Source organism: Podarcis muralis, chromosome 12 (genome assembly GCF_964188315.1).
Source record: "Podarcis muralis chromosome 12, rPodMur119.hap1.1, whole genome shotgun sequence".
Classification (NCBI taxonomy): Eukaryota; Metazoa; Chordata; class Lepidosauria; order Squamata; family Lacertidae; genus Podarcis; species Podarcis muralis.
In genome coordinates, this window is record NC_135666.1 from 54,196,284 (window position 1) to 54,222,497 (window position 26,214).

Genomic DNA, 26,214 nt, shown 5'->3' on the forward strand with positions numbered 1-26,214 from the left:
GTTGCTTTGCAATGCAAATTGGAGGGTTTTGTATCACTCAGCACTATATCCATGGCAACCGAAAGAGAAAAAAGAAGGGTTTTTTTGGGGGGGGGAGATAAGTTTGCATTACTTCCTTAGTGGAGTTTAATCCTTCCCCTTTGTGCATGGGCCAACAGGTCAAACTGTTTTAAAGGGACAACAGTGTCTTGCTTTGGAATCGAAGCAGAGAGGAGTTCCTGTTTAAGAATCGGCTTCAATTCTCTCTCCCGTTCCCTCCTCCCGCCCCACTGCCCACATCACTAAAACTTAGATGACTTGTTGTTCTCCTCTTCCTTTTGCTGAGAGGGCAAGCGAAGAATCATCCATCGTAGCTGTCGTCTCAGAACGCCAGCATTTGGCAAAAAGCCCCTTTTGGCCTTTCATGGAAGGCTTTTTAATTCAATGGGGTTTGGGAAGGCAGGCCAGGAACGCAAGTTCCTGTACCTTGGCTTTTCAATCCAGGGATCTGTGGAAAAACACAAATATAGAGGCACCAGACTAGCAAGGACCGTCCTATTGTATCCCTGCAGAAGCAGCAGAAACCAGGACAAATTGGACTTCACCATCATCTAAGGACCCTTGTCTATCCTGGTAAACTTTGAGATTCCCTTCTTCATATAATTAATGTCTGGATTAAGTTCAGGGAAGGTTTTGCTCGTTCTTTGATATATTGAAGTTGTGCTTGTCGCAGAGGTTTTTGGCAAAGGCAGTGATATCTAACGTTTGAGTTCTGACAGTCCGTCGTTTCCTTACAAGTTGCAGAGGAACTTGCTTCCAAGTTAAGTTAAATGCACAGGACTAGAAACTTAAATACTTATTTGGGAAAAAACGTTAGTTGAAATCCTGGGGCAGGGGCGGGGATAATTATTATAGTACACGATAAAATATTTTTTCCTTTGGGTTCTGAAGTTTAAGAGGCCAAAGCTGAATATCCTCAGCTCACTTCCTTTTTTATACCGAATCCTAACCGGTTTTGGTGCTGCTGCGATGTTTGTTTTTCTCTAGCACACTCTTGACTTCAAGCTGCACCTGATTTTCTGGATCTATAAATATGTGTAGAACTCAAGAGAAAATATATCCCGAGCTACTGCATGTATAAGAATTAGTAGCTTTCAGACTTGGACCGGCATCCTCACATGGAAAAAAATATGTATGCTGTCAAGAGGTTAATTAGAGGTTAATGCAATTGAAAGTTACTGCTTGGCCCTGATCCTAAAAATGCAGATAGACGTCAATCTTCTTATGGTCGACAGCTGACCATAGAAACCGAGGAAGGGAGGTGTGTACGGTAAGTACAGTGGTACCTCAGGTTAAGTATTTAATTCGTTCCGGAAGTCCGTTCTTAACCTGAAACTGTTCTTAACCTGAAGCACCACTTTAGCTAATGGGGCCTCCTGCTGCCGCCGCACCACCGGAGCACGATTTCTGTTCTCATCCTGAAGCAAAGTTCTTAACCTGAAGCACTGTTTCTGGGTTAGCGGAGTGTGTAACCTGAAGCGTATGTAACCTGAAGCGTATGTAACCTGAGGTACCACTGTACACCTTTTAAAGTTGCTTCCATGAACTCAAGAATGTGCTAAGTATCGCCAATCGTATCTACGTCCTAAATTTGACGGATTTAAATGCTGTCTCTCTGCCAATGTCAACCCCATTCCCCTCTTGGTGCAGAACATACAAATGACTGATTTTTCTTAACATGCTTTTGCCTCTGACTTTGCTCATCTGAGGAATCTCTGCCACTTTATGAAGAGAGTCCCATGCTAATGGCCCTCCATAGATTGCCAGTAAAGATACTTAAGATTTATTGGTGAGACTGTTCAAGTCTAGGATCAGTTACGACACTTCTGTTGATGTGATTGTTAACGTGACTTGCAATTGTCTTTGTTCGCTTATCTGAAGCCTTATTTAAATCAGAAGCTTGAAGTTGTTTGCCTTGGTGCACCAGTAATGGCCAAACTTGGCCCTCCAGCTGTTTTGGGACTACAACTCCCACCATCCCTAGCTAACAGGACCAGTGGTCAGGGATGATGGGAATTGTAGTCCCAAAACAGCTGGAGGGTCAAGTTTGGCCATCATTGACTTAGACCGTGCCATGCTATAGACGGGAAAGATGCATGGGAATGATAGGGCTATGTCTAGCTGATGGCGACCTGCGAAGCTTTGAAGGGCCCATGACTTCATCACCAGGGATATTTCAATGTGATGACTGCAACTGAGTTAACAGGGTGCATCTTCTCTTAGAGCATGCTCTGATCTGTCACTCCTGTTGCATTATGTGTGGGGAGATGTGTGGGCCTGAGGGCACATGCCCTGCTACCGTGTTCAGTGGAGCAACTTCACATAAGCCCCTGTACACAATTGGAGCAATTGCACAGGGGCCCTGTTCACACGGAATGCCTTTGCAAGCATAAGTGTGTGCGCGCGCATGCACCTCTTTGAAGGTGTATTACTCAGTGCATACATGTCAGATCAGAGCTGGTGGGCTGTTGGTGTGGCCCTCCTTAAAGGTAAAGGTAAAGGGACTCCGACTGTCAGGTCCAGTCACGAACGACTCTGGGGTTGCGGCGCTCATCTCGCTTTACAGGCCGAGGGAGCTGGCGTACAGCTTCCGGGTCATGTGGCCAACCTGACTAAGCCGCTTCTGGCGAACCAGAGCAGCGCACGGAAATGCCGTTTACCTTCCCGCCGGAGCGGTGCCTATTTATCAACTTGCACTTTGATGTGCTTTCAAAGTGCTAGGTTGGCAGGAGCAGGGACTGAGCAACAAGCGCTCACCCCGTCACGGAGATTCGAACAGCCGACCTTCTGATCAGCAAGTCCTAGGCTCTGTGGACCTAATGGTAAGGGGTCCCTTTACCTTTACCTTTACAATAAATTTGTGAGCAAGTCCTTCATAGCCTGTGAACCTTCCACCCTATCGTAAATTGGCTTTCGGTTAGCTTTAACCCAGTGATGTCTGTTATCTGCTTAAACACCCTTCCCCCCCCCCAAAAAAATGTACATATTTACACCTCCACCACATGTGAACATAAGTCCCGGTTTCCTGGTATCCCCTCCAACATAACACCGAATATTCCTTGTTTATTTGATTTAATCTTACTGGTGTACAGCTTTTTATCATTGCAATTATATTTAACGCAGCACAAGATTCAGGTTCAGACGCTGTCGAGGAAAGAGCTCGTTCCATTCCTTTAGCAATTTTGACAAACCCTTTTATCCACTTAGCTGAGATAATATTTCATAATTCATCCAGTAGTGTTTCATATGCAGTTCGTTGAATCACGAAGCTTATTTCATATAAATTATACACAGGTTTTACTAATGCACATTTGGTTCAGTCTTTGTTCCACCAATCTTGTAGCCTTGAGTTCAAACAACAAATAGTCTAGTGGCACCTTAAATATTACCAGATTTATTCTTGCTTAAGCGTTCATAGACTAGAACCCACTTCATCAGATGCAGGCCGGGCACAATAAATCTGTTGCTGTAACAAACTAAGCCGTTACCCTGCTGGAAGTCATCTCAATCCAGAGGCAGTAATTTCTGAATTGCAGTCATATTGATATGAGTCTCTGGCTGGCTATTACTGAGATCTCACTGTGCTATCAGATATAAATGTTAATATTTTTTTAAAACAGATTAAATGATGACACTTGCTTGATAGTTTTCTGACTGGTAGGCTTGTTAGCCTCTTGCAGTAAAACCGACAAAGAGTTTTGTGGCTCCTTAAATATTAACTGGATTTGTTAAGGCATAAGGCATGGTGCTCTGCTTACGTTGTGACCTTAAACTCCCGTCTTCCCTTGTCATTGGCCATGCTTGCTGGGGCTGATGGGAATTTGATTTCCCCCAGTCTGGCTTGAAAAGAGAGCTTTTAACTCTTTGTAAACACCAGCCACTTCAGTGATATCCAGCAGTTATACAGCATAATATTTTTTATATATTGTCTTGAATAAGCCACAAGCTCCAGCATTTGTGTGTTCATACCCAGAAATGCCCCCCTTAAATAAATTCACACACGACTCACATTTTTGGTTTTGGTTTTTGGCAGAATTTAGGCCACAACTTTCTTGATTACAGCAAGTGAGTGGTTGCATAGGCTCTGGTTCAACTAGCTCCCTGCCATACAGGTAGCGCTGACCCAGGGTTCCAGCATAGGTCAGCCAAGGGTGAACACCTGGATAAGCGGAAAGCCAGGAATGGACTAACTCTGCCACCCAAAACCCCCTGGACTCAGGCATGGGCACAACCCCCTCTCAGGGGTTGACCAAACCACTGAGTCTCTGGATTCCTTTAACGGAATACCCTTCACACAGGGATGGCGAGAGCGTTCTCCCATCCCTATCACCTGAACCAGAGCCTATCTGCAACCTTACAAGTTGTGACGATTTGCTACACGGCAGGTGAAACCCAAATGGCAACAGCCAATCAGCCAAGTGGGGAGAATTCCTGCTGTGCCCCTGTCCCAACGACAGACGACGGCATAGCAAGGTCAAGCGCAAAGCCCTAAAAGTAGGGAGAGGTGGGTGGGTGTTCTGAATGCACGTGCCAAAAGAGGAAGCTCTGGGTCACGTGCATGGGCATAAATAGGTTCCTCAAACCATGCGCTGCTCTGGTTTTGGTGTTCCGTTGCGCCAGAAGTGGCTTAGTCATGCTGGCCACATGACCCAGAAAAACCGTCTGCGGACAAACGCCAGCACCCTCAGCCTGTAAAGTGAGATGAGCGCCGCAACCCCAGAGTGGTCTGCAACAGGACTTACCTGTTAGGGGTCCTTTATCTTTTTGAAAAATGTACCTACAGGTATCTTCTCCATTCTTTTCAGTACAGGGGACAATGAACTTGATGGGCACACCAGAGCGGTCATCTTCAAGCTTTTAAGACACAGAACTCAAGCATGGTTTCTTTTAATTTCCTTTCTCTCTCTTCCCAACTCTATGCACCCACTCACAATGCATTATCCAGAGGAACTGCTTTTGTAAAACACTGGTGTGCAATACCGCATATACCCACAATCCTGGGCAGTGTTGATCTGGTGTAGCTGTTTGTATGTACTTTCTTAAGGGTCAAGTGTCAGGGTTGAGCCATTTGTCTTTTAGATTGTTCCATTATCAGCTTCCAGGATATTCCGCTCGTATTAAGATGAGCCAATAATCTCCAAGATTCTTTTGCTCTGTCCATAGAGCCTTTATCAAATGAAGAGCACAGCAAACTGCTCCACACTCCTGGACTGAAATTGGGGCCTCTGGCAGTGCTTTCACAATTTTACCCTCTTGGAGCAATAAGTTGCTGGTTAAGTTAAATCTCCCCCCCCCTCTCCAATTCCCAGATTTGCTTTTCTAGCTCCAGCTGCTCATATTTATATATTTTATGATTTTGGCTCATATATGATGATACGGCCTTTATAGCTTTATGTCCCTATATCTTACGACTGCATATGCTGGGGTTTTCTTTTATATTGTTTTCCATGAGCACCGTCTATTATTTCCACAAAGCCCTTTTCTTTTCAGCAGCATAATGTTCTCTGATGTCCGACATCTGATTGTTATTGGGGATTTTGCTCTCGTAAATTAAGGTTCATGGTCTACTATGAGAACAAGTGTATAATAGTATCTTGGCAATAGGGATTTTGCTATTAACACTGGATCAAATCTAGTATGCACAAGTGTTGTCTCAGAAAAGAGAGCCAATTTCTTTTTATCCAGATGCATAAGCCTCCAAAAATAGACCAACCTGTGCCACAACATGCTTAAGATTCTTATACGGTTAGTATTATATCCAGGGCACAGTCTCTGTAACATTTACATTTCTTAGCACATGTCTTAATGTTTTTAGTTGTTCTAAAATCTTCTTTACTACTGCTTCTGATATGCTAAGATAACTCTTGTTGACACTACGTCAACTTTTCTATGCTGATACAGCGGTACCTCAGGTTACATACGCTTCAGGTTACATACGCTTCAGGTTACAGACTCCGCTAACCCAGAAATAGTACCTCGGGTTAAGAACTTTGCTTCAGGGTGAGAACAGAAATCGTGTGGCCGCGGCGCGGCAGGAGCAAGAGGCCCCATTAGCTAAAGTGGTGCTTCAGGTTAAGACCAGTTTCAGGTTAATAACAGACCTCCAGAATGAATTAAGTACTTAACCCAAGGTACCACTGTAATTCTATTGATGTAGTTCAGCTGTCACAGGATTGATTCACACAATCCTTTCTATGTACAGAAAAAGAACTTGGCAGGTGACGTGTAGATCAACTTTGCTTGTAAGGCAAGTGATTACCCAGGACTCTATAAACATTTCAGTCGATGTCAACATTTTGTTGCGTCATTGCCACAGAGGTTTCCAGTTACACCAGGGGTTGTCAACCTAGTCCCTACCGCCCACTAGTGGGCGTTTCAGGGTCCTGGGGGTGGTGGTAGGAGGTTCTACAACACAGGCTGAATCTTCCTTCCATCTAGCACTGGTGGGCGGTAAGGAAATTTGACCATCAGGAAAGATGCACTGGTGGGCGGTAGGTATAAAAAGGTTGACTACCCCTGAGTTACACTAAGACAGTACACTACAGTTAAAAAACAGGCAGTCAGAAAACATTGTAAGGACCCTGTGAATTCCACTTTAGATAGCTGGGTATTCAGGTTGATGACATTGTCCCATTTAGTTTTCTGATTCTCCACTTTTCTAGAACTCTCCTTGTAGTAGCTAGCTGCTTTATTCACACTGTACATTTTTTCTTAAGGCGTTTGCATCTCTTGTGCATCCTGGTTGAGGCCAAAGTCCCCATTCCATACCCTCCAACATTTCTCCAATGGAAATAGGGATGTCCTATTCAATTATTATTCTTATTCTTATTCTTATTCTTATTATTATTATTCTCCAACCAGTTGCCCCAGTCACTCTGGGTGGCTTCCAACATGTATAAAAACATAATTAAACATTAAAAAACTTCCCCACACAAGGCTGCCTTCAGATGCCTTCTAAAGGTTGTATACTTATCTCCTTGGCTTGGGTGGCATAACTCCATACCTTCCAACATCTCTCTGAGGAAAATAGGGACGTCCTAAGGAAAAACGGGATGTTCCAGGATCAAATCAGAAACCGGGATGACTTCTGTAAATCTGGGACTATCCCTGGAAAATAAGGACACTTGTAGGGTCTGCCATTCTTCCTTCCCACTTTGTAGTTGTTTTGAGGCTGAGGGCTTCTTCTGTAGGCAATTGTCATTTCCAATGTATCACGAGGCTGATTCAGACACAAAATCAAACCTTTGCTTAGGTTACATTAATGAGCCTTCAAGGAGCCTCTATTCCAGTGGTTCTCAACCTGTGGGTCCCCAGATGTTGTTGGACTACAACTCCCATCATCCCTGAGCTCTGGCCTTGCTAGCTAGGGGTGATGGGACTTGTAGTTCCACAACAGGTTGACAAAGGCTGCTCTATTCTTTCCTAGTTTTCCTAGTTTTCAAAACCCATAGTTTGCCGCTTCTTTCAAATCAATCAATTGTGGTTTGTGCTTGACTTGCAAACCCACTTTAGAAACCAGAATTTTATGTTGGTGAGTCTCAAACTGAGAAAGGAGGGAGTTGAAGGGAGTGTGGGAGCCGAAGGCGGCCTGAATCTTCATTCACAAAACATCAGATCAGCCTAGTGAATTGGCGTGGATGTCCCATGGATACTGTGAGCACTTTTTCCTCGACATTCAGCCAAGTGGTGTAAGAGCTTTTTATCTCAGCCAGCTTTGGGCGGCTGACATTAAGCTGATGGGATGGGGCTTCAGTATTTCTCCTGATTAGCCTCAAGGCTGCCGTTTAGTGACAGTGGGGCAGTTGACTTCCCTGTGTTTCTGACCACAGGAGATTATTCTTCAGGAGCTTTTTACACATCTGGCAAAGCTCACTGGTTCTATGCTCCAAGTTAATTAACAATGAAACAATTGTTTAGACAATTAAATGGACCCAACTGCTAGGGTAGGGATGCGGGTGGCGCTGTGGGTAAAACCTCAGCGCCTAGGACTTGCCGATCGAAAGGTCGGCGGTTCGAATCCCCGCGGCGGGGTGCGCTCCCGTCGTTTGGTCCCAGCGCCTGCCCACCTAGCAGTTCGAAAGCACCTCCGGGTGCAAGTAGATAAATAGGGACCGCTTACCAGCGGGAAGGTAAACGGCGTTCCGTGTGCTGCGCTGGCTTGCCAGATGCAGCTTGTCACGCTGGCCACGTGACCCGAAAGTGTCTTTGGACAGCACTGGCTCCCGGCCTCTTAAGTGAGATGAGCGCACAACCCTAGAGTCTGGCAAGACTGGCCTGTACAGGCAGGGGTACCTTTACCTTTACCTTAACTGCTAGGGTATGTAAACCAAGAGGGCACAAATACCTGTGCTTCAAAAAAGAAGGAAGGAAGAAAGGAAGGAATAGAAAATGAAAAAGAGAGGGGGGGTTCCTGTTTGTTTTATGTTGATAACTTTTCTATAATTATATGACACATTAAAAAAGAAAATAAATCAGTTTTTTTCAGTGTATCCTTCAGTGTGTCTTAAGAGCAAGCTCTGCTATTTTACCTACAGCTCTGATGCTCAACCAGATCTTCTTCTCCACAACTTCTTCAGCTTCATCCAGGGCTGTCAATCATTCATTCATTATATTAAACTGATCTTCATTCCATCTTTTTTTTAAAGCTGTTTCATTTTTACACTGAGATGTTCTCAGAATTCCATCACCATGGAACCAATACTGACACTGAAAAGAAGAGAGGATTGCTTTCATCAACCCAAATGTCATGGACGCAACTGGGTGAAGATTTTCCAGCTCCAAAAGCTGTGGTAGACAAGCCTCTTTCTCCACCACAACTTGGTAAGAGGTTCTATGAGGTGTTTTAAGATCTTAGTATCTAAAGGTCCCTTATCTTCCTCACTTGGCAGCCAATTTAGTGCGGTACGAAAATCAGAAGCATCGTGGTGGCCATCCTATTCATATTTTGCTGTGGGTAAGTCCCATTGGACTATATAGGGCTTACTTTAAGTAGACATGTATTGACTTGTACTCCGTGTCACGTTCATAGAATCATAGAATCATAGAGTTGGAAGAGACCACAAGGGCCATTGAGTACAATCCCCTGCCAAGCAGGAAACACCATCAGAGCACTCCTGACATATGGCTGTCAAGCCTCTGCTTAAAGACCTCCAAAGACGAAGACTCCACCACACTCCTTGGCAGCAAATTCCACTGTCGAACAGCTCTTACGTTGCTGGACTCCATGACATGATTCTTTCCCACACTCATGCTTTCCTAGTTTCTGGAAGGAATGAGACTGGAGTGTGAAGGAACCTCCTTAGGGCCTGTAGATGCTCTCATTGTGCAGTGATGTTCTTATGCATTGTCTACAGATGAAGCCTTCAGACTCATAGTTCAAACGATACATAACAGTTATACAGTAGATAGTTGTGTTGCTTCATTGGCAGGGTGGGGAAAATCAAGCAGCCACAGTGTGGCAATTGAGTTGTTTGGTCACATTCTAGCCAAATAGACATGAGAAGACACAGGTTCACACCCCCAGTAACTATGAAACTTTGTGGTTGGTCCTGGGCCAGATACAATATGTTTGCCTAACCAACCTTGCAGATGTTGTGAGAAGAAAATGGAGGGGAAGAAATAACCATAGATGCTGTTCTGAACTCTTTTGAAGAAATCTGGGGTGGGTGAGAAAATAAGTAATATTCTGCTATGTCTAATTTTTAGTGGACCACAAAGAAAAGAACCTTTGCAACTGGATGGACTCTGGTTTCTAGTAAGTATGAGCAGTCTTGAATAGCATGATCAGTTTTTAAAAACGAATCCTTGCAATTGTATGGATAAAGTGTTTCAATATGAAGAGCCAATTGTACCTCTAATAATGAGATGGTTGGAGTGGAAAAAAAAATCTCATTCATACACACACACACACACACACAGAGAGAGAGAGAGAGAGAGAGGTTTTTTGTTTTTTTTTAAAAAGGAAATACCTTGTCTCTGTTAAACAATAAGCTTCATAGCAAATGATCTAATTATAAACATATTGGTACTACAGTTGATCTCTATACTGAATGCCTCTGTCAGATACATTGAGTTAAAGGAGGCTTTTCTGTGTAAATGAAGGATACTGGATACGTTCTATGTAGATGAAGAAACATGGATATTTACCAAACATAGGCATTTCATTTCCATCCACACACTTTAGCCCAAGCGTCCAGATTACGTCTCCCAGTAGCTTCGTTTATGGACACAGGGGACCAAATGGGATTTTGAAACACCCCACAGACCAAAGACCATAGAATGGGGCATAAGTCCTTCAGCATTCCTCAACAAAAGTTATCCACCAATGTGGCCAAGGCCAGTTGTGTCCCCAGGCCACATCAGATATCAGACAGGAATGGCTCCAAAAAAAGCAGTATAATCCCCCAAACACCACCTTTTCCACTACTTTACTCAAGGGTGGAACATGAAATACTGGCCAATAGTAGTCCATAATGAGAGGATCCACATTTGTTTTCTGTTTTCTTAAAAAGAGTCTCACGGCAGATTCTTGTTTCCGTCACCCAAATTGCTTGAAATCCCCTCCCCATTTTGCTGATTGTCAATGGGATAACAACATGAGGAAGCATCCTGTCTCAGCCTCATGAGAGAAAGACTCTCAGAAACAGTTCACCAGGGCAGTAGTCTAGTTGTATGAATGGGTTTCTGCCCCAACACCCTGAATCTGTCCCCAGACAGCTGCCACCTGCCTGCTTTCTAACAACCAATCCAGGAGTGGGTACTACCTTTTCATCTCCTCCCCCTTAGTCTCCACGTGACTCTTCTTGTATTCAGCAGGGAGCACCTCTCATTGATTCAAGCTCCTCCTAGTGCGAATCTCCATGCCTTCTGTGTTTCCAGTCCCCATGGACGCCAACCAGCACTGCGCTGGGGGGGGGGGCATGTTTTATTCATCCTGGTCAATGAATCAGAAAGACCTTTTCAAAAACTACCCTTACCAGAGTTCATAGAAACAGGAGCATCTTAGAATGCGGAAGCGGGTTAAAAGCACCCTTCAACGTTGACCTTGAATGCTGTTTTAACTCCTACCACCTTAGCAGCTAAAGAAGGGAAGGGCAGGGCATTGGTGGAAATTATGACTGCCCTGAATCTTTCTGAGCTAAAAGGGTTTATATGCTACTCATAATAAATTAGGGATTTCTGAAAGGAGGGAGGTCGTTTCCCAAGAGCACACACATTTCCTAATTAACCTGTATCCCTAATAACCAGCAGCCTTTATTTTTTATGAAACTTTTATTGGCATGTTGTCTTAATATATGGTTACCAGACGTCCCCATTTCCTGAGGACAGTCCCCAGATTTACAAATTTGTCCCCGGACAAAATCTGTCCCCAGAATGTCCCCGGATTTCATTTAATGTCCCCGGATTTATATTTTAAGTGTTGTAGATTTATTAGTAGGGAAAGAACGTTGCGTGATTGGTCCAACGGCACAAAACACATCATATGGGGACTTCTGGCGAGGCAAAATGGCGGGCACCATGGCAGCAAGCCGCTCCTGAAGCCAAACAGAGCCAACTGCACTACCAGGCTGGCTCCGGGCTGCTGCTGCCACTGCCGAAGGGGAACCGGGGACGCCAGGCATGTCAACTGGGGGAACCACTGACACCCCCCCCACCTAACTACCCCCGTGACCCAAATCGAGCCAGGAGCGAGAGCACCCAGCCAACTGCCCAGCGGTGCTCCGGGGTCAGGGAAACCCCGAAGCTAATGCAGGGAGAAGGAGGAGAGGAGAAGGAGAAGGAAGAGAGTGAAAGAGGAAGGAGGAAAAAAGGGGAGCCACTGAGAAGGAGAGGTAGGAGAGCACCAGGAGGGCAAGGACATGTGGCTGAGCCCAGACCTGGCCCGACCCAAGCCTGCTCCATGGCGGCTAGCACTCCAAGAGAGCAGGCTGGGGCCCAGAGGAAGGCCGTGTCACAGAGGAGACCACAGAAGAGATTACTTCTTAAAATAATAATAATAACTTTTTTTCTCTTTTCAAAAAAAAAAAGTGTCCCCGGATTCTTTGAAAAAAATCTGGTAACCTTACCTTAATAGCCAAACTTCCTGGATTAATGGTCATCCAGGAACTAGGATTATAAAAAATAATAATGTTAAACTAGCAAGCAGAAAAGTATAGAGAAACTATATCAGACTGGCAAACTTCCTAAGCAGTCGCAAAGAATCTCTTCTGTTAGAAAGGATCCTTGCCACATCTGTTTTGTAAATAAGTGGATCAGAGTTCTGGATATTTAATCCTCCCTCTTGATTGGCAACAACCACTTTCCCCACCTTTCTTTTAACAGCTTATCTGAAAGTGAAGATCTGCAAGAAAGCCAAGGCAAAGCAGCAGGTATGGCAACACTTGGTCTTTATTTGACAATAATGTGGTACAGGAAGGGTGCCTAAAGTAGGTCATTAGAAATCCTTCCTGAAACATTGCACTATTCATTTAATCGTGATTCAGAGCAAACATTTGCTTAATCAGACAAACACTGACTCTTTAGAATTACATGTAGAAAGAGCAGAGGCCAAAGCCATGAGGCAAATCTGAGTAAACAAAGACAGCACATTACATCAATGACTTGCTAACTACTTTTCTGTCCCATTTCTAAGCGAGCTCACGATGTTTTCAAACTATTTCTCTCACAATCCACGTTCCTTTTTCTGCTGTTTTTGAGTTTTGGATCCTGCCTTACATTGTACCACTTTTAAACTGCAAATTGATAACCGCAGATACAATTAACTTCACGTCAGTGAAAAAGTGTTCAGTAATTCAAGTTGCTAGTCACGTTGTGTTTTTTCACAGTAACGTTGTCACTATATTCATATACTGAACTGTTTTATAGAGTTATTACTTCATATCCAATGTATCACCCGAAGTGCTTAAACAGCCAGATGTAGTCACACTCAGCTTCTGTAATTCTGTCCGAAAATCAACTTATTCAGCTTCAGGGATTCCAGCTGTAAAGTTGCATGGCCTGGAATACATTTACAACGCTCCACATGTCTTCCAAGTGTGGTCTGGAATTTGGTTTTGTAGAACCAAAATAACTATTTCAACTAGTAAAAGGTAAAGGTACCCCTGCCCGTACGGGCCAGTCTTGACAGACTCTAGGTTTGTGCGCCCATCTCACTCAAGAGGCCGGGGGCCTGCGCTGTCTGGAGACACTTCTGGGTCACGTGGCCAGCGTGACGAAGCTGCTCTGGCGAGCCAGAGCTGCACACGGAAACGCCGTTTACCTTCCCACTAGTAAGCGGTCCCTATTTATCTACTTGCACCTGGGAGTGCTTTCAGACTGCTAGGTTGGCAGGCGCTGGGACTGAGCAACGGGAGCGCACCCCGCCGCGGGGATTCGAACTGCCGACCTTTCGATCGGCAAGCCCTAGGCGCTGAGGCTTTTACCCACAGCGCCATCCGCGTCCCTATACTATTTCAACTAGGCTGGATCTAATCTGGAGGTTGCAAGGGCCAATGCAGGATGGGATCTTGGTGGACTGATCATAGAATCATAGAATCATAGAGTTGGAAGAGACCACAAGGGCCATCGAGTCCAACCCCCTGCCAAGCAGGAAACAATGGCTGGTGCTATTCCCGAAAATATATCAGTCATCTGCTGCACACCTAGTAGAATGTGTTTCAATGGCCAGACTTCCTTTTTTTAATGCCCAACCCTTTATATGCTGTATTTTTCTCTCTATAAGACGCACCAGACCATAAGATGCACCTAGTTTTTGGAGGAGGAAAACAAGAAAAAAAATAATTCTGAATCTCAGAAGCCAGAACAACAAGAGGGATCGCTGTGCAGCAAAAGCAGCGATCCCTCTTGCTGTTCTGGCTTCTGGGATAGCTGCGCAGCCTGCATTCACTCCATAAGACACACATACATTTCCCCTTACTTTTTAGGAGGGAAAAAGTGAGTCTTATAGAGCAAAAAATACAGTAATTGGCTGACCCTGCCATTAGGCAGAGTGAAGCAGCCACCTTGAGCAACCTGCTTTTAGGTGCCATGAAAGGTCAGCACTTTGTTATTTCAATTATTGTGCTTGCATTTTCACTGCCATGGAGGGGAAGAGGTGTCTGTGGGAATAATTTAGCTAGCCATGGGTACTATTCACTTGACTTGGAGGATTGGACATCTTTTGCTCCTGTGCTTCCGGAAGCAAAATACATGGGGCTGGCCCTATCCCAAAGAATTCTGGGAACTGTAGTTTGTTAAGAGTGCTAAGAATTGTTGCTGTGCGAGGGGGCAACTACAGTTCCCAGAATTCTTTGGGGGAAGCCATGTGCTTTCAATGTGCTTTCAATGTGCTTTGAATGTATGGACCTTCCCAAAAATATTGGATGAAAATCTTCTTAGAATCATAGAATCATTGTATTGTATAGCTGGAAGTGACCCTGAGAATCATTCTAGACCAGTGATGGCCAAACTTGGCCCTCCAGCTGTTTTTGGACTGCAACTCTCATCATCCCTAGCTAACAGGACCAGTGGTCAGGGATGATGGGCATTGTAGTCCCAAAACAGCTGGAGGGCCGAGTTTGGCCATCACTGTCCTAGACCAACGCTCTGCAATGCAGGAATCTCAGCTACATCACACATGACAGATGGCCCTCCAATCTCTGCTTAAAAACCTCTGAGGAAGGGGAGTCCACAACCTCCAGAGGGAGACTGTTCCACTGTCAAACAGCTTTTACTGTCTTCCTGATGTTTAGCTGCAATCTCCTTTCTTGTAACTTGACTCCATTGGTTCAAATCCTACCCTCCAGTGTAGGAGAAAACAAGCTTGCTCCATCTTCCATGTGACAGCCCTTAAGATAGTTGAAGCTGGCCATCATATCTCCTCTCAGTTCCTTCTTTTCCAGGTTGAACATACCCAACTCCCTCAACAGTTCCTCATCAGGCTTGGTTGCCCTCCCCTGCATATGTTCCCGCTTGTCAATATCCATCTTAAATTGTGGTGCCCAGAACTGGACACAATACTCCACGTGGGGTCTGACCAATGCAGAACAGAGTGGTACTATTACTTCCATTGACTTGGAAGAAGAAGAAGAGTTTGGATTTGATATCCCGCTTTATCACTACCCAAAGGAATCTCAAAGCAGCTAACATTCTCCTTTCCCTTCCTCCCCCACAAGAAACACTCTGTGAGGTGAGTGAGGCTGAGAGACTTCAGAGAAGCGTAACTAGCCCAAGGTCACCCAGCAGCTGCATGTGGAGGAGCGAGGAAGTGAACCGGGTTCACCAGATTACGAGTCTACTGCTCTTAACCACTACACCACACTGGCTCTCTTGGACACTATACATTGGTTGATGCAGCCTAGAATAGCATTAGCTATTCTTCATATTACAATACTGTTGTTACCCATTTTATTTGTGGCAATACATACCACCAACACACAAATATATTTACAGCCGAAAAATACATTTTCCATATATCAGTTTCTTTGTTTCTATGGATGAATAACTTTTGCCATCCCTTTATCTCCTTTGCAAAAAAATATACCTGGTCATGCAGTGAAGTTCAAATCTTGATTTTAAAAATTCTGCCTGATGGACTTAAGGAAAAATTAAATATCAATGAATTCTATTTCTTTGCAGCTCTTTCACCTCCCTCAGGAATGGCCCAAATGACCGTGCAAAATTACATGCGGTAGGTTCATGTATGGTGTTTGGGTGCATGTTGTGAGCTATTCACTTGTACATTTCAAAATTCAGTGAAGGCAGTGCAATTAATTGTGTAGGAAAGCTTTCGATGTCTGAACTGTAGGGTGGCAGGAAGAATATTTGTTAGCTTAATGATGACATCTACATTTTCCTAGTATTAAGCTAAATGTGATATGTATAATTAGCCAGAATTGTATGTGGGTGTAAATGTGAAATATTCACACTAAAATATGGAGCAATCTTTCATGCTAACACAAGCAAGTAACAAGGAGGCGAAGAGGCTTCTGCACTCTGATGTGTAGATCTGTCCAACGGGATGTGAGTAAAAACAGGGTTAAGGCGCACAGTCAGATGTTCCTACATGTAAGCAACCCATTTTTCATTGGTCACATGAGGGAACAGTCGGATGAACCTGGCTGTACACATAGACAGCTGGCAGCCCTTTCTCTAACTCTAGTGGAAAAAAGACAGTCACGGAAACCGAAAACTACACAAAACAAATGAAATACTGTGAAAATCCCTGAAACGAGAAGTAATCAACTAGAAATGTTATCTTATAGAATTAAACTAAATAACAAAAATCACAAAGTTTAAGGGGAAAAATTAGAACAACCTAGAATTGAACAAAGCCTTAATGGGATGCCGGCTACAAACCTCGTTTCACTGAACCATTCAGTTTCCTCAGAAGGAAATAGAGAAATCATAAACCTTAAATGATTTTAAACAAACTCGAGAACAGGGCTGAAACGCTCCCCTGAGTTTACGAAAAAAGGTTGAAAACCTCAATAGCAAGTTTAAGACACAGCCATATTTAAAGCAAGCCAAGCAGTAGTGATAAGGAGCTGAGGACTCGGCTGTGAAAACTCTAGTATTGCCCTTACAAATAGGTTTTTAAAAACCTACATAGCACAAATTCAAAAAAAGGAATACTAAGATAAGCTGTTTGAGATTTTAAACAAACTCAAGAACAGGGCTGAAATGCTCCCATGGTCTGGATGTTACTGCTGATGTAGAAGACTGATCCCGTTAAGGCTTTCTCTAATTCTGGCTGGCGGTTTCTTTCCAGCTGGTCAAATCACAGCAGAACTGTATCCTGCGCACAATTGCACGGGCGAAATCGCCATCACAACTAGCCCATGTGAACTCAAAAACATATGCTCAGACATAAATGCTCCCTCTGCCGCACACTCCCGAGCACACAAATTCAACAACATGCGCAGTTAGCTTACTCCACCCCACCCATACACAGAACCTAGAGACACTCCTCTCATATGATGCATTTCCTAAACATTGAGTCTATTCACTTGATCTGGCTTCCCAGTGGCACATGGCACTGGGGGCTAGTGAAAGGGACAAGGGCAAGGTACAGTGGTGCCCCACGAGACGAATGCCTCACAAGACGAAAAACTCGCTAGACGAAAGGGTTTTCCATTTTTTGAGTCGTTCCGCAAGACGAATTTCCCTATGGACTTGCTTCGCAAGACGAAACGTCTTGCGAGTTCTTGCGAGTTTGTTTCCTTTTTCTTAAAGCCGCTAAGCCGCTAATAGCCGTGCTTCGCAAGACGAAAAAACCGCAAGACGAAGAGACTCGTGGAACGGATTAATTTTATCTTGCGAGGCACCACTGTAATGGGGAGATCTGCCCAGGGGCGGGGTTTGATAAACTTTTGTAATATGGTGTCAGGCTTCAGGGAATCTGATCCCTCCATCTCACAACAGGCTGCTAGTAATAGATAGACAAGAAGCTCTTACCATGTCTTTTATTCAACGTTCACAGAGAAAGGCATAGAAATGTTACTCTTGGGATAATCTCCTCTCCCCTTACTCCTTCCATCTCAGTCACCAACAGTACCACCCTCTTTACAGTGGCTTCTTAAAGCCATTTGCCTTTTAGCTTTCTGCTTGACCACTTCCACTGCTTGCCGGGTTCTGGGAGGTAATAATAATAATAATAATAATAATAATAATAATAATAATAATAAAGTTATTTATACCCCGCCCTCCCCAGCCAAGACCGGGCTCAGGGCGGCTAACAACCAATAATAAAAATAAGTTGATGAAAATACAACTTAAAAAACAAGATTATAATACAACATTAAAACATTAAGATGCAGCCTCTTCACAGGAGGAGAAAGGAAAAAAGAAAGAGGGGGAGGGAATCAAATTGATTCTAAGCCAAAGGCTAGGCGGAACAACTCTGTCTTACAGGCCCTGCGGAAAGAAATCAGATCCCGCAGGGCCCTGGTCTCATGAGACAGAGCGTTCCACCAGGCTGGAGCCAGTGTTGAGAAGGCCCTGGCTCTGGTTGAGGCTAATCTAACTTCCTTAGGGCCCGGGACCTCTAGGGTGTTGCTATTTATGGTCCTTAAGGTCCTCCGTGGGGCATACCAGGAGAGGTGGTCGCATAGGTACGAGGGTCCTAGGCCGTGAAGGGCTTTAAAAGTCAAAACCAGCCCCTTAAATCTGACCCTGTACTCCACCGGGAGCCAGTGCAGCTGGAAAAGCACTGGGTGAATATGCTCCGTTAGCAGAGACCCCATGAGGAGCCTCACTGCAGCATTCTGTACCTGCTGGAGTTTCTGGGACAGTTGCAAGGGCAGCCCCATGAATTAAAGTAGTCAAGCCTGGAGGTGACTGTTGCATGGATCACTGTGGCCAGGTTGGGGTGGGAAAGCTAAGGGACCAACTGCTTGATGTGGCAAAGGTGGAAAAATGTCGCCTTAGCTGTTGCTGTAACCTGTGCCTCCATGGAAAGGGAGGTGTCAAGAATTACACCCAAACTCTTAACAGAAGGCAATGGCACTAATGGGGGGGGGGGGAGGTCTGGAATGCTTTCTAACGATAATGTGTCCTCCTCCCTCCTCTTCTCCCATTATCTCCCAGCTTTGCCCCTCTTCTGTCTCAGAACCATGACCTCCTGCAAACCACTGTTCTAAATCTATACTCTCTTCCTCTTCTGTGGGAGGTGCGGGGGGGGGGGTCTCCACCATTCCTCCTCAGTCCAGTCCCTGACATATGGGGCCCAAGGGAAGGCCAAAATTTGACATCCCCAATTGGATCTTCACAACTATGGACCTTCTCCATTAGGTGACCCCTCGGCTCAGCACCCTGTGTGAGGGAACCACCTGCATTGCCATATGGGATAGCTCAGTAGGTACAGCATAAGGCTCTTAATCTCTGGGCCATCGGTTCGAGCCCCACGCTGGGCAAAAAGATTCCTGTCTTGCAGGGGATGGAGCTAGATGACACTTGTAGTCCCTTCAAATCAGAACCAATGAAGGTTGTGTGAGTGTCTGGAGGTGTTTGGAGGATAGATGGCAGCTAACAGATTGAGGTTGAATCCTGACAAGACAGAAGTACTGTTTTGGGGGGACAGGAGAGGTGCAGGTGTGGAGGACTCCCTGGTCCTGAATGGGGTAACTGTGCCCCTGAAGGACCAGGTGCACAGCCTGGGAGTCATTTTGGACTCACAGCTGTCCATGGAGGCGCAGGTCAAATCTGTGTCCAGGGCAGCTGTTTATCAGCTCCATCTGGGACGCAGGCTGAGACCCTCCCTGCCCACGGACTGTCTCACCAGAGTGGTGCATGCTCTAGTTATCTCCCGCTTGGACTACTGCAATGCGCTCTGTGTGGGGCTACCTTTGAAGGTGACCCCAAAACTACAACTAAACCAGAATGTGGCAGCTAGACTGGTGACTGGGAGTGGCCGCCGAGACCATATAACACTGGTCTTGAAAGACCTACATTAGCTCCCAGTACGTTTCCGAGCACAATTCAAAGTGTTGGTGCTGACCTTTAAAGCCCTAAACGGCCTCAGTCCAGTATACCTGAAGGAGCATCTTTACCCCCATTGTTCTGCCCAACACTGAGGTCCAGCTCCGAGGGCCTTCTGGCGGTTCCCTCGCTGCAAGAAGCCAAGTTACAGGGAACCAGGCAGAGGGCCTTCTCGGTAGTGGCACCCGCCCTGTGGAACGCCCTCCCACCAGATGTCAAAGAGAAAAACAACTACCAGACTTTTAGAATACATCTGAAGGCAGCCCTGTTTAGGGAAGCTTTTAATGTTTAACAGATTATTGTATTTTAATAATTTGCTGGAAGCCGCCCAGAGTGGCTGGGGAAACCCAGCCAGATGGGCGGTGTATAAATAAATTATTATTATTATTATTATTATTATTATTATTATTATTATTATTATTATACCATTTTATAATTCTATGAAGTCCGGAAGTGCTCTGCTTAATGTGCCAAGCCCCCAGCTACCTTGTCCCCTCCCCTCGGTAACTGACAGTGACATGTGCCATTGGGAAGCCTGTGCCACACCCTGCTTCTGCTTCCAGGGACTTCTCTGTGGCAGCCCCCAAATTGTGGAACTCCTTTACAGCGGTGCACCTGGCCCCATCATTATTCAGCTTCTTCCAAATGCTGAGGACAAACCTCTTTTCCCTTTGACAGGTTAGGTATTATTGTGGGACCAACCTGCGACTATACTATACTATACTATACTATACTATACTATACTATACTATACTATACTATACTATACTATACTATAGTAGTTTTGCTTGGGGTTTTCCTTCTTTTTATAATGGTGCAAACCATTTTACCTGTTTTGAATTGTATGCCTGTATGGTAAAGGGCTGCTTTAAAAGATTCTATAAACAGACAAAACAAAACAAAGCAGGGAAATGCAGGTAGCGAAGTTCTTATTAATTCATTTATCTTTTTTATGAATTACCTTTTACTTATGTTTCCAGGTGATTTAGAAAAACGGACCTCTGGGGTGGAGGTCATTTGAGGTGGGGGTTGAGGAGATTGCAGCTCATGCTTTCGTAATCTATTGCAGACAGCAAACTAGTTAACAAGTCGCAGCTCGACAAAATAAAGATATGCGGGTGTTCCTTCTGGTGTTGCTCATTGCATGTTACAGAGATAGAGCTTTATTAAAAGCAGTTATATCTTTCTAGAAAGTAGGTGGTTAGAGAACGTGTGCTCCCCAAAGACTTCCAAAGATATGCCATCTGTCAAAAGCGAAGCAGCTCTGCCACCTTTATAATTAGCATTTACCGGTACCTAACACCTACATTCTAACACCTCCTGTAACATACTGTTCCTGAGAACAAATGTGTTTGCCACAGTATCATACATGCTCTTCTCCTGAAGAGCTCCGGCAAAGTAACATTTTGAACTAAAAGAAAGATGCAAATGTTTACTCCAGAAAGAAATTATAATGACATCCCAGAGGACCTTGAGTGTAAACAAATTTCATTGTTGCTTTCTCCCACTACTATAGATCCCTGCATCAGTTTTCAGAAATGCCGGTCCTTTCACGATGGAATAGTGCTGGCTCATCCCATTCTCTTCCCGGTGCCCCCAAAAGGTCAGCGTCAACCAGATTTCAATGTTTGCGGCTTTCACGGTGCAAGGCACACGCCTCAAATTCGGCTATGCGGGTCGGGAAGTTTTTTCTGGTGCTTTGTTTTTCTGCGGGAAATTTTCTGTTTCACAAGTTCATTAGTAGCAACGAACGGCTGCCAATTGCAAATAAATATTGGGCATACTTGGCAGTTTTGAAGTGTTTGGCTTTGTTTACTCAATCCGAGTAAAATAAACATGCTAAATTACATCACTCTCAAGGGCAGCAGAAAATGTTCTGATGCAAACTGGAAAAAATTCTGATGCAAATTGCCCTCCTTTCCAACTCAGAATTTCCCAGAAAGCCCGCATTGGTGCTCAAAGAAAATGTTTGTTTGTTTGTTTGTTTGTTTGTTTGTTTGTTTTGTATAATTTACATGCCACTTGATTGTAAAAACAAAGATCCCCCCAAAACGGAAAGTGGTTGGACCTAAATAGATATGCATGCTTGGTAGATGATCCAGAAGCCATCCCATGGCCCATTCCAGATGTGTGTGCATGTGTGCAATTCAATTGTTTCATCTTCCAGCACCAGTGTGGTCTGCCATGGTAACTGACAGTGGTCAAAGCTAGTGAGGATGTGTGGCTGAGCATTTTCCTTTTCAGTGGCTTCACAGCACATGCCAGATTCTCATGGCTCAGTTGCCCCCAGATTCCTCTGAGCTTCAGACCCTGGTTTAGTTACGATTCGCAATGTTCAGAATGTTCTCTGGTTCTCTCCAGGAACAAATTTTCGAAACTTGTAATGCTCACCTTAAACAATTAGAAAAGGTAATGGTAAAGGACCCCTGGACGGTTAAGTCTAGTCAAAGCTGACTCTGGGGTTGTGGCGCTCATTTTGCTTTCAGGCCGAGGGAGCCGGCATTTTTCCACAGACAGTTTTCCAGGTGATGTGGCCAGCATGATTAAACCGCTTCTGGTGCAACAGAACACCGTGAAGGAAACCAGAGCGCACGGAACCGCCATTTACCTTCCTGCCGCAGCGGTACCTATTTATCTACTTGCACTGGCGTGCTTTCAAACTGCTAGGTTGGCAGGAGCTGGGACAGAGCCACAGGAGCGCACCCCATTGCGGGGATTCGAACCACTGACCTTCTGATCTGCAAGCCCAAGAGGCTCAGTGGTTTGGACCAAAGTGCCACCCGCATCCCTCAACTTAAATACAAGGGGAGCAGGCCACCACAGACCCGAAAGTTCTCCTGGATAGATTCCAATTTGAGCTAGAGAAGAATTAAAGTCCTCTTTCCCTGCCATCCAGCTCCAAACCCTACCCTTGTCCGAGCCACTTTTCTTTCCTCCTGCTTCAGCAGAATGGAGAAAGGGGTGGTTTTCTCTCCTCCTCTCCTGTCGGCACTTAGCGCCCTGCTAAGGCTACATGCCAGAAAGTGTAATTTCCCCAAGTGTTACAGCTGCACTGAAACTATATATCCCAGCAGTCCTGGTGCCTGCTCACAGCTGTAGTAGTATGCCGGGTGCCAGAGAAGGGCATGACAGTGACAGAGACCTCCATCCCTTTCTCTGTTCTACTGCTGTTGTTGTAGTAGACTGAAGTCCAGCACTAAGGGCCTTCTGGCGGTTCCCTTGCTGCGAGAAGTGAGGTTACTGGGAACCAGGCAGAGGGCCTTCTCGGTAGTGGCACCTGCCCTGTGGAACGCCCTCCCAGCAGATGTCAAGGCAATAAACAACTATTTTACTTTTAAAAGACAACTGAAGGCGGCCCTGTTTAGGGAAGTTTTTAATGTCTGACGCTGTATTGTTTTTAATATTCGGTTGGAAGCCACCCAGAGCGGCTGGGGAAACCCAGCCAGATGGGCGGGGTATAAATAATATATTATTATTATTATTATTATTATTATTATTATTATTAGCCAGTAAGCAAGTCGGGAGAAGGGATGGGATTAGGCAGGAGGGAGGCAAGTAGATGGGCGAGAGGAAAGGATCTGAACTCTCACCAGGCAATGTTGAGAGAGATATCCCAATCACATAACCAGGGATGCAACAGGGCCTGATGTGTTTGACCAATTCCAACTGAAGATGAGGTTGAGTTGACCAGCAATCCAGGAAATTGGATTGAGTTGCATGAAAGAGAAAGAGCCAAAGGGCCCTTTGGATGCCTTCCCTCTTAATAGGAGAAGTCTCTCCAACTCTGAAATCATTTGGGATCTTCTCTCTGTTCACTTCCATTAGGGTGTATTGTGTTAAGATTTCCATTCCACCTTAAGGAACAGATGTGTCTCACATGTCTGTTTACATTCCAGCCCAGTATGCTAGGAACTTCTGTTGTGTATAGCTTTTGCTTTGCCCATTCTCTCTGAGATGACATGAGAGAGAGAGACATGTTTCTTTGTCCTGATTTATGATTAATAAATCTGTAGTTGTAGTATGCTTCCACAAGCCTCACGCCTATTCTGTGTGCGCGGTTCTCTCGCTGATAGCGTGCCCTGGCTTTGAAGCCCGGGTCGCTGATTTACGTCAGAGCATGGGCCGGTGGAAGGAGACAGCACAGCTGGGGTTTGCCAGCTGGCCTCCTGGCCCTCTGCATGTTGGCCCATGTGTTAGTTTTCTCTGTGTGGTTAGAAGCCGAATTCTGTGGAGGGTTTGGCCATGAGGCAAAGTCTTCCTGGAGTTGTAGTTCCAGTGTCCTTGAGTGACCAATATTAAACTGAAGGAGCTGCGCACTGACCATTGTCTACATTACAACCACTGATTGACTATGTTTCTAGTTTGATTAATTTCAGGGATGAAACCTTAATACTTAATAAAACTCCAAAACATTCCTAGGAATCTTCATGGCATGAAAGAGAGTTGTACTTAAGTGAGCGTTGGATGGGTGACAAGCAAAATTATTACCAGAAACTCTTGACATGAGTAATGATTATTGAAATGGACGTGTGCATTGTTACCTGGCTTGAGTCATTGGGATGAGGTGAGCTATAAGCCCAAATAAATAAATAAATAAATAAATAAATAAATAAATAAATGTAAACAAATTACTCTTGTGAAGCGTAGTTTATTTATCTGGGAACAAATTTAAAGTTTACAATGTCAATTTAGATTTGTTGGGTGGTAGCTTCTCACAGGCCATTTTGTACTTCTCTAGCTCAGAGATAATGGGACGCGGGTGGTGCTGTGGTCTAAACCACAGTGCCTAGGGCTTGCCGATCGGAAGGTCGGCGGTTCAAACCTCCACAACGGGGTGAGCTCCCGTTGTTCGGTCCCAGCTTCTGCCAACCTAGCAGTTCAAAAGCACGTCAAAGTGCAAGTAGATAAACAGGTACCGCTCTGGCGGGAAAGTAAACGGCGTTTCCATGCGCTGGTCTGGTTTTGCAAGAAGCGGCTTAGTCATGCTGGCCAAATGACCCGGAAAAACTGCGGACAAACGCCAGCTTCCTCAGCCTATAGAGCAAGATGAGCGTGGAACCCCAGAGTCGTCCATGACTGGACCTAATGGTCAGGAGTACCTTTACCTTTACCTAGTTCAGAGATAGCCAATGTCATTACATCCAGATTTTGTTGGGCTCCAACTCCCATAAGGTCAAACCAGCATGGCCAGTGGTCAGAGATGATGGGAGATGTAGTACAGCAACCTCTGAAGGGTACCACATTGGTCATCTAGCACCACAATACAGACATGAGACAGGAAGAGGAAAAAGGAAGAGTAATATCCAGTTAAGTCTTGCTCAGAGTATGTCCACTGAAATAAGCAGAGTTACGTACATTGATTTGACTGAGTATGATTCATTCTGGATATATTTTAGCTTAGTGAAATGAAATACCATATCAATCCAGCAACATAATTTATGTGATTGTTTTCTCTATAGTGTCACTGAATGGTTAGATTTCTCGGAAAAGGATCCAGTTGAGATTCTGCTGGATTTGGGGTTTGGTACAGATGAGCCGGATATCTGCACTAAAATCCCTTCCCGGTTCATCAGTTGTGCTTCCATAGCTAATGGAATCAACATCCGGGTCTTCATTGAAGCTCAAAGAAAACGAATGGATATAGAAAGCCCCAATTTATGTGGTAAGTAAATGAAAATAATAGATTTTCTTGTGGGGAGCGAGGAAAGGTTTTGGAGAGATGAGCTCATTCTCATGAGTAGAAGGTTTTGCTGAGGGGGGAAAGATCAGGAGAATAAATCTTATTACAACCATCAAACACTTTGAGAGGTTAGTCCAGTGGACTATTCATTGAAATCAACTGAGGTATCTGCACTTAATAAATATGGCAAGGTATTTTTGGACAGCAGCCAGCTTTGAGTGTCTGAAAGGGTTTCCATTATGGCCGCCTCTGATTCAGAATTGCTTTCTATGTAAGCCCATTCAATCAGACTATAGCAGAAAATAATACTCTGCTTTGATAATGAAAGGAGAATCTGACCCACTATATCTATACTGTATAGTATACTGAATTTGTAGTAGTTCCTGTGAGGCTTCAGACCCTCATTGGCTGAGCTGGGATGATGTCAAAAAATGCTCAGTCAGAGAAAGAAGCTGTTAGAATGTTCGAAATCTAGTTTCTGTAAGAGAAGAAGTTGTCAGTATGGCTTGCACTAATATGAAGTTCAGTTTGTCGGGCTATTTAGCTTAGCGCCAAGTTGAAATGTATGAATACAATCTAATGTTGGAATTAAAAAGAATAGAAGATGGAGAATTCATACTTTAGTCTGCCTATCCTCCTTAAGAGGTCAATTACAATAGATCAACGAACACAAGAGGTCAACAAATGTTACTTTAGCCATGTAGACAATTTGCTTTTCTATTACTAGCACAGTTGTATAGTATCTGCTCCTTAAATGGCACAACCACTCAGACAAGGACTGATCGTGTGGGCCAAAAGCTGAAGTGGTTGGGCCATTTACATGTTATCCCTTTCTACATAGGAACAGCTCTCAGAAGACCAACTCTTTGGTAGCTTCAAAAAAGGCTCTTTAATATGAGGTGCTTTGTTAGCTTTTAGTTTGTAGAATGTGTGTGGTAGGTAGGGATGGGGAGAAATTTGATTCAGTTCACGTTTAAAGGCAGATCTATCAAATCCATACTTTTGGAAATAAATGAGAACCAAAGCACAGCCTTTCTTCA

At 44.5% G+C, this 26,214-nt stretch overlaps 1 protein-coding gene across 2 annotated transcripts in view; it reads left to right on the forward strand.

Annotated features, from left to right (window-relative positions):
- The first annotated feature begins 239 nt into the window (after positions 1-239).
- The window catches only part of ITPRID1 (ITPR interacting domain containing 1), a 64,475-nt gene continuing 38,500 nt past the window's right edge, over positions 240-26,214 (forward strand). Inside the window, exons 1-7 of one of the 2 annotated variants that reach the window (XM_028750876.2) lie at positions 240-612; positions 8,685-8,859; positions 9,745-9,793; positions 12,361-12,407; positions 15,655-15,706; positions 21,011-21,097; positions 24,954-25,156. In XM_028750876.2, coding sequence (XP_028606709.2) covers positions 8,706-8,859; positions 9,745-9,793; positions 12,361-12,407; positions 15,655-15,706; positions 21,011-21,097; positions 24,954-25,156 — 592 coding nt within the window. In that variant the 5' untranslated portion in view covers positions 240-612; positions 8,685-8,705. The remainder of the gene's footprint in view (positions 613-8,684; positions 8,860-9,744; positions 9,794-12,360; positions 12,408-15,654; positions 15,707-21,010; positions 21,098-24,953; positions 25,157-26,214) is intronic. The other variant, XM_028750875.2, reaches the window with a different exon arrangement.